This window comes from Gopherus evgoodei, unplaced genomic scaffold (genome assembly GCF_007399415.2).
Source record: "Gopherus evgoodei ecotype Sinaloan lineage unplaced genomic scaffold, rGopEvg1_v1.p scaffold_65_arrow_ctg1, whole genome shotgun sequence".
In the NCBI taxonomy this organism is placed as follows: Eukaryota; Metazoa; Chordata; order Testudines; family Testudinidae; genus Gopherus; species Gopherus evgoodei.
The window spans coordinates 248,535-259,903 of NW_022060086.1; the positions used below are offsets into that span (position 1 = coordinate 248,535).

General features: G+C 45.8%; 1 protein-coding gene across 1 annotated transcript; it reads left to right on the plus strand.

The window, feature by feature from the left end:
* The first annotated feature begins 2,194 nt into the window (after nt 1-2,194).
* LOC115643650 (olfactory receptor 51G2-like) lies at nt 2,195-3,130 on the plus strand. Its single transcript, XM_030547646.1, has one exon. It carries the CDS (start codon nt 2,195-2,197, stop codon nt 3,128-3,130), a length of 936 nt encoding a protein of 311 aa, XP_030403506.1.
* Nucleotides 3,131-11,369: the final 8,239 nt, after the last annotated feature.

The following is an 11,369-nucleotide window of genomic DNA, read 5'->3' on the forward strand; positions in this document are numbered from 1 at the left end:
AAAAGAGTCATACTGCTTTCACCCAATATAGCATAACAGAACCATCCCAGTAGTTAACCCAATGAAACACTTTTATCAATCGCTTCACAGCAGGACAGATAAATAGAATTACAATTTTCCCCAGTGGACTTCCAATGTGTTTACAAACATCTCATGATATAATGGACCACACTCAGAAGTGGAGGGCTAGAAAGAGTGTCTGTGGGAAAGTTACAATTGTAAAATCACACAGTGCTCAAGTACACTGTGGGACTCCCAGCCACAAGAGATCAGTGAGGACAAGAGTTTCGCAGGATTCAAAGAGGGACTGGATGTTTATATAGATAACCATAAAATCCAGTTAGAGTAGAGGGGATAGTTTCAAAAACTCTTCGATGAGCCCCAAACCTTCCTGATTTGCACCACAACATTTGTCTAATAAGTGGGTACAGGTTATTTCCAAGCTCCTTATTGCAGAGCGTCTTCCAGTTCCTCTGAAGCACCCGGAACAGGCCACTGGATACTAGGCTAGATAAAAATATTGCTCAGGCTGCAGGGTGAAATCAGGAAGGCCCAATCACACTTGGAGTTGCAGCTAACAAGAGATGTTCAGAGTAACAAGAAGGGTTTCTTCAGATATGTTGGCAACAAGAAGAAAGTCAAGGAAAGTGTGGGCCCCTTACAGAATGAGGGAGGCAACCTAGTGACAAAGGATGTGGAAAAAGCTAAAGTATTCAATGATTTTTTTTCCTCTGTCTTCGCAAACGAGGTCAGCTCCCAGACTGCTGCATTGGGCAGCAGAGTATGGGGAGGAGGTGACCAGCCCTCTGTGGAGAAAGAAGTGGTCCGGGACTGTCATGAACAGATAGCTAAGGGTTAATGTCTCTTTCACCTGAAAAAAAAAGTAACCTGAAGCACCTGACCAGAGGACCAATCAGGAAACTGGATTTTTTCAACTCTAGGTGGAGGAAAGTTTGTGTCTGAGTTCTTTGTCTTCTGCCTGCATCTCTCTCAGCTAGAGAAGGATTTTTCTATTTCCTGCTTTCTAATCTTCTGTTTCCAAGTTGTGAATACAAAGTTGTTTTTTTGTTTTGTATTTACATGTCTATAGTTGCTGGAGTGCTTTAAATTGTGTTCTTTTGAATAAGGCTGTTTATTCAATATTCTTTTAAGCAATTGACCCTGTATTTGTCACCTTAATAAGAGATACCATTTTTATGTATTTTTCTTTCTTTTTATATAAAGCTTTCTTTTAAGATCTGGTGGAGTTTTTCTTTAGTGGGGAACTTCAGGGAATTGGGTCTGCAGCTCACCAGGGAATTGGTGGGAGGAAGAAGTCAGAGGGAAATCTGTGTGTGTTAGATTTGCTAGCTTGATTTTGCATTCCCTCTGGGTGAAGAGGGAGGTAATTCTGTTCTCCAGGACTGGGAACGGGGAGGGTGGAGTCCCTCTGCTTAGATTCACGGAGGTTTCTTCTGTGTAGCTCTCCAGGAGCACCTGGAGGGGGGAAGGGAAAATATTTCTTTCCCTTTGTTGTGAGACTCAAGGGTTTGGGTCTTGGGGTCCCCAGGGAAGGTTTTTGGGGGGACCAGAGTGCCCCAAAACACTCTAATGTTTTGGGTGGTGGCAGCAGTACCAGGTCCAAGCTGGTAACTAAGCTTGGAGGTTTTCATGCTAACCTCCATATTTTGAATGCTAAGGTCCAAATCTGGGACTAGGTTATGACAGGGACTATATAGAAAAACTGCACGAGCAGAAATCCATGGGCCGGAAATGCTGCATCCGATGGTGCTAAAGGAATTGGCGGATGTGATTGCAGACCCATTGGCCATTATCTTTGAAAATTCTTGGTGATTGGGGTAGGTCCCGGATGACTGGAAAAATGCTACTGTAGTGCCCATTTTTGAAAAAAGGAAGAAGGAGGATCCAGGGAACTACAGACCAGTCAGCCTCACCTCAGTCCCTGGAAAAATCATGCCGCAGGTCCTCAAGGAATCAATTCTGAAGCACTTAGAAGAGAGGAATGTGATCAGGAACAGTCAGCATGGATTCACGAAGGGCAAGTCATGCCTGACTAGCCTAATTGCCCTCTATGAGGTGACAATTGGGTCTGTACTGAGAGTAAAGAGATGTTTCATTAAATATCATCTAGTCTCCTGTTCTTTTTCCTTTTAGGAAGGAAAGTTCAGAACTCCTCAGACATGCGCAGTCCATAATGTCAGCTGCAAATGACACCAAATTGAACTCTGCAATGTTCCTTCTCACTGGGATACCTGGGCAGGAAGACGTCCATCTCTGGATCTCTATCCCCTTCTGCTTCATGTATGTTATTTCGATAGTAGGAAATTCAGTCATTCTGTTCATTGTAAAAACAGATCCAAGCCTCCATGAGCCCATGTACATTTTCCTCTCTATGTTGGCTGTCACAGATCTTGGCTTATCGATATCCAGCATGCCGATGACACTGGGTATATTCTTGTTTAACTCTAGAGAGATCAGCCTCAATGCCTGTTTTGCCCAGCTGTTCTTCATCCACGTGCTTAAAGGCACTGAATACTCTGTGCTCTTGTTGATGGCCTATGACCGCTATATCGCGATCCATGACCCACTGAGATATGCTTCCATCTTAACCCTGCCAAGAATAGCCAAGATGGGACTGGTGTGTGTGCTAAGAGGGGTGACTTTAATACTCCCAATCCCTTTTCTCCTTCAACGGTTTCAATACTGTCGAGCCAATGTCCTCTCACATTGCTGCTGCCTAAACCAGGAGGTCATGAAGATGGCTTGTTCGGATATCAGAGTGAACAGCATCTATGGCTTGTCAGTTGCAATCTTTACAGTGTGGGTGGACTCACTGCTCATCTTTCTCTCTTATGTGATGATCCTCAAGACAGTGCTGAGCATCACGTCCCATGCAGAGTGTCTTAAGGCTCTGAGCATCTGCGTCTCTCACCTCTGCGCTGTCCTGCTCTTCTACACGCCAATGATCGGCCTCTCTGTGATGCACAGATTTTGGGAGGGGTCTTCTCCTTTGCTTCAGATTCCCCTGGGCTATATCTATGTTCTTGTCCCACCCGTGATGAATCCAATTGTGTACAGCATGAAGAGCAAACACCTTCGTGCGAGGATAATTAGGGTGTTCATCAAGTGAAAGGTCAATTCATCATCCAGCTCCAGAGCTGACAACAAGGGAGACGAAAAATACAAGCCACCTATTCTATCATGGACGCTTAAATCAAAAATGACATGAGCTACTGATCTCCAATATGTAGAGACAAGTTCAGACGGGGTCTAAGGCCTGGAGCAACTGGAGAGCAGCTGGTGAGGGATGACAATGCACTCGGGGAAGGAGACCAAGGCAGGCAGCAGAGTTTAAAAAGTGACTTTGTGGAGAGCCAGGGGACAGGTGGGATGTTGGCACCTAAAGAGCTACATCAGTGGCTGCCCCAACCTCAGAATTCCTCTCGATACAGACAATAAAGAGAAGGCATGTGGATGTTGTTTCCCATTACACCTGGCCTGTCACTGTCCCGTCTGTGATTCAACATTCACAGGCTATGAAAAAAGCTGCAGAGCTGTTCTTCTGGTGCAATCCTGGCCCTTCCTGAGCTCTCTGGGTGCTGTGTGATCCATGGGGGCTGCATCAGCTGTGGACAGGGGCTATTCGAGGGACACGGACACCCACCTTTCCCCCACACCCTCAGCCAGGTGTTTCTGACTGAGTCATGTCAGACACGTGATTAACACAGGAGCCCAGAAGAAGCCATTCAGGCAACCTCTCTACCCCCATTCATGGCTCTGCACACAGCACACCTCTGAGCCCACTCCCCACCGAGGCAGAGCAGAGCTGCTTTTGTGAGTGAGGATATGACACACAGGAGTCCTGGGAAGAGACTCAGGCCTGGGTTCCCTCCTCCCCGCCTCCATTTGTGCTGCCCCAGCAATGAAAAGGGGTGGAAATAGTCCTCATCTCCCCAACAGAGGCACAATCAGCTCCAATCCCAGCGCATCCCATTCACTGCAGGGTGACCACCCTTTCAAAATCAAAAGAGGGATAGAGGCAGGAGCCCTGCCCCCTCTGTGACACTGCCTCACCCCTCTTCTTCCCCCGTGAGGCCTCACCCTCTGCTCTCCTTCTTCCCCCAAGCCTCCACCCCCTCTCCAGGCCAGAAGCTCTATGTGGGCCATGGTGAAATGTGTCCGGGGAGCTAGAGCCACTTTGAGGAGAACAAGATCCTCCAGCTGCCCTGGACAGGAGGCTGAGGGGCCCAAGAGAAGCGCCCTGCCTGTGACCCTGTCCCCCAGGGTGCATCCCAGGGTTGTTGGAAAGTCTGGGTCTCCCCACAGCAGCCTGAGGTCCTGGGGTTACTCTTCCCATGGCCCGGCTGGTGGCCTGGCTGGGGGGAAGAGCCTCAGAGGAAGTGGAGGAGTAGGGGAAAGGGCTTAGTGGGAGGAGATGGGACAGGGGGTGGGGACTCCTTGGAAAAGGAGCAGGGGTTGTGGCAAGACTGCTCCAATGTTCACCCCGAAAAGGAGTTTGGTGGGGGGCTCTTGAGTAAAGGAGGAGGATGGGGAAAAAGAGTAGGAGACCTTGTGTTTTAGAGAAGACTGAATTAAGGTGAACCCTCAAATTGGGCTCTTGTATTAAATATCCCAGGCTGAGAGTATGTCTTGAATGGAGCTTAGAGGGAAGGGCAGGGTGCATGAAGGGCTACCGCAGTCCACAAGGGGGCAGTCTGGGGTGGCCCCATCCACAGGGAGTTAGCGAGAGTGAGCTGTGAACTTGAAAACTGTTACCACTGGGCAGAGTTTAGCTCAGCCCCTAGGCTGCTCTAGACCTCACTGAGACAGGGGGAGAACAGGCCAGTGAATCAAACCACTGTAACTGGCTCTTTGCCATCCCTGCTCTCTACATGGTAGCAGGGATCTCTGCTGATGCAGCAGAGAATCCACCCATACTTCTCACCACTCAGATGGCTGTAAGTCTGGCCCTGTCGTCTGGGCACTGCTCTGTCATTCAGGACAGCCGGGTTTGATTCCATTGCCAGATGTAACCATGGGCAAGCCACTGGCTGTATCTGAGCCTCTGCACAGGTGGATAATAGCCCTGCCCTGCCTCACAGAAGTGGCGGGAGGATAAATACATACAAGGTACAGTGAGGGGTAGATAGTAGAATTCTCAGGGGAGTGTTGAAGTGTCACAAGGGTACCGAGCCTTTCAGCACAGTTAGAAGACTGGTGTTTGCAGCCATTGAAGCTGAGTTGGTCCAACTTCCAAATAATGGAGCAACATCTGCAGGGGCCTCACCTTAGACTGTCTGGCTGGGAGAAAGCAGTCTGAGGGCAAAGGTCAGCTCCACACCTTGGCCCGGTAACATGGACACGGCTGAGCACTATGGTGACTGGGCCCAGGCTCACACAGGTTTCAACACAGGCTTCTTCCTCAAGAAAGGGGCAAACAGATGGGAAGATGCTCTCAGAGACACAGGGAAACTAGGCTGTGTCCAAAGGAGGGTCATATTCATGGGTGGGCCGAAATCAAGCAGACCCCCCCCCCCCAATCCAGTGGCTGCAAATCCTGACCGCAGATCAGTGTCCAGATGTCCAGCCGTGTCTCTCTCTTGCCAGTCCCATGCGATGATGCCCTGCCCAAATGGGATGTGCCTCGTGGGTGCCTGTCAGGCCCAATAGCAGATTAACAACTGGGTCTGGGCCAACAGGGCCACCCCAATCTGCTCCACCTGCCCAGTACTCCTGCAGAGATGCAGGGTCCGAGCAGGGGGTCTTTCCCTACTCCCCCCGCCCAGCGCTCCTTCTGGGGAGTGGGTCAGGGTACAGAAAGGGGGCAGCGGGACAAGACCCAGCACCTGACCCACTCACAGGCAGGAGTGCCGGGCAGGGGACGCGGGGCAATTCCCCTCCCTGGACCCCACTAACCTGCAGGAGCACTGGGTGAGGCAAGCCCCCGTAACCCAAGCCCACTGTCTGGTGGGAGTAGGGACTGCAGTAAGGGTGAGGAGGGAGCCTCAGTTGACCTGGCCCAGTCAGGGCCCCACAAATCCTAATCTGCCTCTGTGGGGGGAAGCAGCCCTCCCACCCCCCTTCATTGCCTGCCCACCTGAAAGCTAGGTCCAGCCAGTTTTCCTGTTTAGCTGCACCACTGGAGACCCTTGGCTTCCCAAAAGAATGTAAGTTGGGCCAGTTCTGTTCCTTTGTCTCTAGAGCAAAGCCCAAGTAACTTAGCCTGTAGTGATATGTGAGATAGATGAGTGCAGATGTGTGACAGCTGCCTGGTATTTTAAAATCATTTTCTCTAATGCTTTGTGCTGTTTGTTAATAAAGATACTATGTTTAAGCATGCTGCGTGTGACTGTATCGTTCTGGTCACAAGCACCCGAAGGGAAGAGACGGAGGTGTCCAGTCAGACCTGCTCAGTGATAAGCATTTAGCATAGATAGGGCGTCGTTCCCAGTTGAAACAATGGGACAATTAAGAATATAAGAACATAAGAATGGCAATACTGTTAGACCAAAGGTCCCGTGACGGTGCACCCCATAAGGATCTATGGAAATATGCTTATGAATGTATATACGACATAACTGGAATATGTTTTATGCTACATATGCCATGTATCCTATCTCTGTAAAGGTTATGATCTACTGAATCTATCCACTCTATTTGTATGCATGTGTCGTTGTATTCGAAGTTATGAATATTGCCTGTGTATTTGCTTGATTTCTAAGTAACCTTAATAAAACATTTGGTCAGCTTCCTGAGAATGGAATGTGTAAATTAAGTGCTCAATCAAGAAACACTTAAGGACAATTAATCTTCGAAGGCTCCGATCCACATAAGAAGTCTACCTGAAGACGTTCAGGGTAGCATGTAAACAATGACTTCTCCCTGTAAAAACTGAGTCATGCATTTTGTTCTATTTGTGAATGCAGGTTTTTGTACATAATTCTACATTTGTAAGTTCAGCAGCTCCCATTGGCCTGAAGCAGCGATCCGCGGCCAGCGGGAGCCACGATCGGCCGTACCTGTGGACAGGGCAAGTAAACAACCGGCCCAGCCCACCAGGGGCTTTCCCTACACAAGTGGCATCCCAAGTTTGGGAAACACTGTTTTAGAGGAAAAGGAACTCAGACTCCCCAGTATAACAATGAAGAAGGATAAAGAATCAATGTCTAATGTGGAACCAGTAGAATCCAGTAGTTATGACTCTCCAATAACCATGGTAACAACCGTAAAACCTTAGAAGCAATTGCAAAAATTGTAGGGCCCATGAAAAAGGGAGATCCAGTGACTGCCAACCCTGCACACTTGGAAACGATAGTGAAACTCTTCCAGATAGATAAAGAGAATTTAGTTAAACTTTTACCGTTAACTGTAAACAAAGCCTTATGGAATATGTTGCTACCAGAATTTTTAAAAGGAGAAAAATCATTCAGAGACACTGCTGCTGTTAGAAAAAAATATGCATCCAGGCCAGGCAGGACTTACTTTGGTAGCTAACATGAAGCAATGGGAAGGCAAATCACCACATTAATTTCATAACAGACTTTCTGCAGCCCGGATATCTAAGAAAATATCTGGAAAGGAAACAGAATCACAATATATTAATTTGCTCGTTAACCATTCTTTACCAGCAGCTTGGGGTAAAGGAATAGTGCATGTGAACCCTGGGAGCACTCTTGCAAAAGTGCTAGATTTATTGTCTAAAGCCTATAGCTATATTCAAACTCAAACCAAAAGAACTCATCCTCCTATAGCAGTTGTTCAAGGAGCTTCAGGTAAATCAGTAATTAAAGTAAAAGGCTCACAAAGTGTTAGACAAGAACAATCACCTGATCCAAAAGGGTTGGATAATAATATTAAGATCAACTCAAACCCAAGGGGGGCCATACCACCACATCCCCAAATTGAAAAGCCCAGATACTATAACCCTAGAAACATTATTGAAGGGACACGTTTCATACCATCTTCACCAACTACAAGCAGGAAACAATTCATGTCTGATATGAACTGTTACTGCTCTCACTGGAGAAGCCTGATCTGTTGACCTCCTACTCCTGTAATGGAAATGATTATTAAAGAACTCCGTCACATGGGGGAAACATTAGATTCTCACAAGTGGGAAATACAAGAAATACAGCAGCAAATTCATTCCATAATATTAAACAACCAACACACCCCAACTCAACCCATTCCAGTAGGAACTGAACTGGGATCCTGGATTTCAAATCTGCACATGGAGTGTGAGAATCAGGAAGTGAAGAAAAATGTAGACTCAGAGGAACAGAATGCCAAATGCCAAAAGGACCCCTGCCTCTTTAAGAAGAGATGTAAGCGAGGGACCCACCGTATCCACAATGGTAAGGGGCCTCCTTTTTCTGTTTATTATTAATTCTGGCACCTCAATCTGAATAATTAATGATCAAAATTTAAAATCATCCCCTTTAGCATCAGGACGATCCAGAGTGTTAGCAGCATTTGCAAGTAACCAAATCACAGCTGTGTTATCAAACCCAGTAGTGATAAAAATAGGGAACATGAAACAAAAATGTATTTGCACCAGCAAATTTAAACAAACCCTGCAATTTATTGGAATACATTTTCTGAGGAAACACGGAGGCATTATAGATTTAACCAGTCACTTGCTCTGCATAACTATAGTACAAGCACTAAACAATCAATCTGTTGTCATTTCCATTTGTAACATTGTTTCAACTGTAACAAAACCGGAAATGTATACCCTAGAAAATATTGCAGAAGGGAAAACGGATGTGCAGGCACTGCTAACTAAGCATGCTTTTGCTAAACATAAGCATACATTTGGAAAGATGAATGCGACTGTTAAAATTTCAGGAGAAGATTTTCACCCACAGTTCAACTATCTTCCATGGAAAAATGAAATGAATTCTGTCTAGATTTCCAGACCATCTGCTTTTTTCAGTATGTAGATAACATTTGTTTATATACAGAGACTCAGGAGGAACATCTGGAGTGCCTGGATGAACTTCCACAAATCATTAAGGAAGCAAGACTAAAGTGTTACCCAGCAAAGGTGCAACTAATAGACCCCAAAGTGTATTTTTTAGGCATCACATTGTCTCAAGGAAGTCTGACACCTGCCCAACAGAAGATGAATGCAATTTGGGAATTGGCTGTGCCCACTAACATAAATTCTTTACCTTCTTTTTTAGGCTTAGCAGGAGACCATTGGGAATTTGTCCCTAACTTTGATCACATTGGACGTCCACGCTACAATCTCTTGAAAAATGAAGTTGCCTGTGTTACTGCTTGCTTTAATTTGATGAATGCTGTTGTCAGAGGTGTGTTGTCAGATGCTACTGGAGTGGTGCTCTGCTCTGCTCTCTCCTTGTTGGTATCACTCGGCTGTGTGCGTGTGTTCCCTCTGTTTGCTGCCCCAGCTCTGCGCAGATAGCTGACACAGCAGACCCGAAGAGAACCCCCAATGACCACAGAGTCTAGTAAGGTACGAAGGCACGTCGGCCAGGTTTATTGCGCTCGGACACACTTGCAGGGTCCCCGTAGAGTACTTAGTCTACCGGGCATACTGCGACAGAGTGCCTCTTGACAATGGACTCGGCTCAGTCAGTGGTGGGACTTTCCACTGCCCCCTAGGCCGGACAAAGACATCGCCCCAGGGATACATTTTTATACACAGGTACAAACAAGTTACACATCACTCCTGATGTATTGAGGTACAACCCTTCTACGTAGCAAGGTACAACCCCTCTACGTAGTAAGGTGCCGCCTCTCACCTTGTACATGTTGGCTCGATCAAAACAACTCTATCCATCATATTACCCTTTTGCCCCTGTCATTGGGATGGGTCAGTCTGTTCCTTGTTATCTGTGTGGAATGTGCAAGTATGTGAATGTTCTGATCTCTAGCGTTCAGTACCTTTTAGGTACGTATCTTCTTGCAGCACCAGCCCTTTTCTTGCCAGCTTCTGTGAGCAGGGCCTGCCTCTGGCTCACAGCTTCACTTTGCTTTATGTTAGCAAAGTTTTGGCCATTATTTTAGTTCAGGCCTCAGGCCTCATACTGGGCCTTTATTAGGACCTTCACTTACTACATTCCCCCACTTTTTGTCTTTTTATGGGGAGGATGTTTACCCATCGTCATGGAAAAGCATAATGCATAGACTAAAGATAACCCAGTGGGCTAAACACTGTTATGTGATTACCTTATTTTACCATCCATACACTCATGCCCCATCTGTCTGTTTAGTCTGCACATTCCCTCATACGACTGAGAGACAGATTTTATTATCCAATTATTTTTTAGTCCCTTATGGTGGGCCTGGGAATGTTAGGCCCGGGACAATGACTGAGGAATGTAATATTATGATTGATCCTTAGAGGCACTTCCAAATAATTAATATATATGAATTATATGGATATGGCATATATTTGTAGTGTGTATGGGCATATATGTATAGTATGTATGTGTACATATGACAACAACTTATATCCAAGTGTAACCATGTTTTTCCAGGCTGCTGGTGTACTCTGGCCCTTTTACTTTGGTGACACAGATAGAAACACGCTTCCATTAGGGCAATTCCAGTTATCACCTGTCTCATCATTAGCAGTAGGCTAAATGTTTTAACACACTGGGATCGGGATTGTGATCGTGTGTCCCACAGTGCTATGTATATGAGAAGTAAAACAGAAATTTGGAGTAGTGACACTACCACTGAGGCCTTTATATGTAAATATATTGTAATTAGTTACTACACAGTACTGTCCATTCATATTATAGGTTATCCTTAAGGCTGGTTGTTAGCATCTGGTCAGCTTTACTGGGCAGGAAACAGAAGTGGGTAGCTTCTGTGTTCCATTGGTTGAACTGCTCTGTGATACACCAGTAGTTGATGTAGATCCAGTTGTTTTTTATGGATGCTGTCTTCCAGATAACCTACTGAATGGACAGTAACCAATTTATCAAATATTGCTGTGTTAGGATTTAATATTGGTACCCAGATACTGAACAAGATTGTTTTGACTAACATGTACCTCAGTTAGGATGCAGTGTCTCTGACTCAAATTATGACTGGTACTAACAGGCAATTTGTTTACCCAATTTGTAGTTACTATGTAACTTAATTTCTTTACCAATTTGGTTTTTTTTTTTCCTTGCCTTCATGGTGTTTGCTGCCGTTCATTTGTTGATTTTTACCTGTGGGTTGGTTAAACGGTTTAGCAATGTTATACACATTGTAGATGTTGTACAGCAATAATACAATACAACAATAATACAGCAGTACAATGATAGTCCAGTAGTACAGCAACAATTCAGTTATTTTTACACAGTAATTAAGTTAAAATTAAATGACAGGTTTTCTGATCCAGCTAGTGG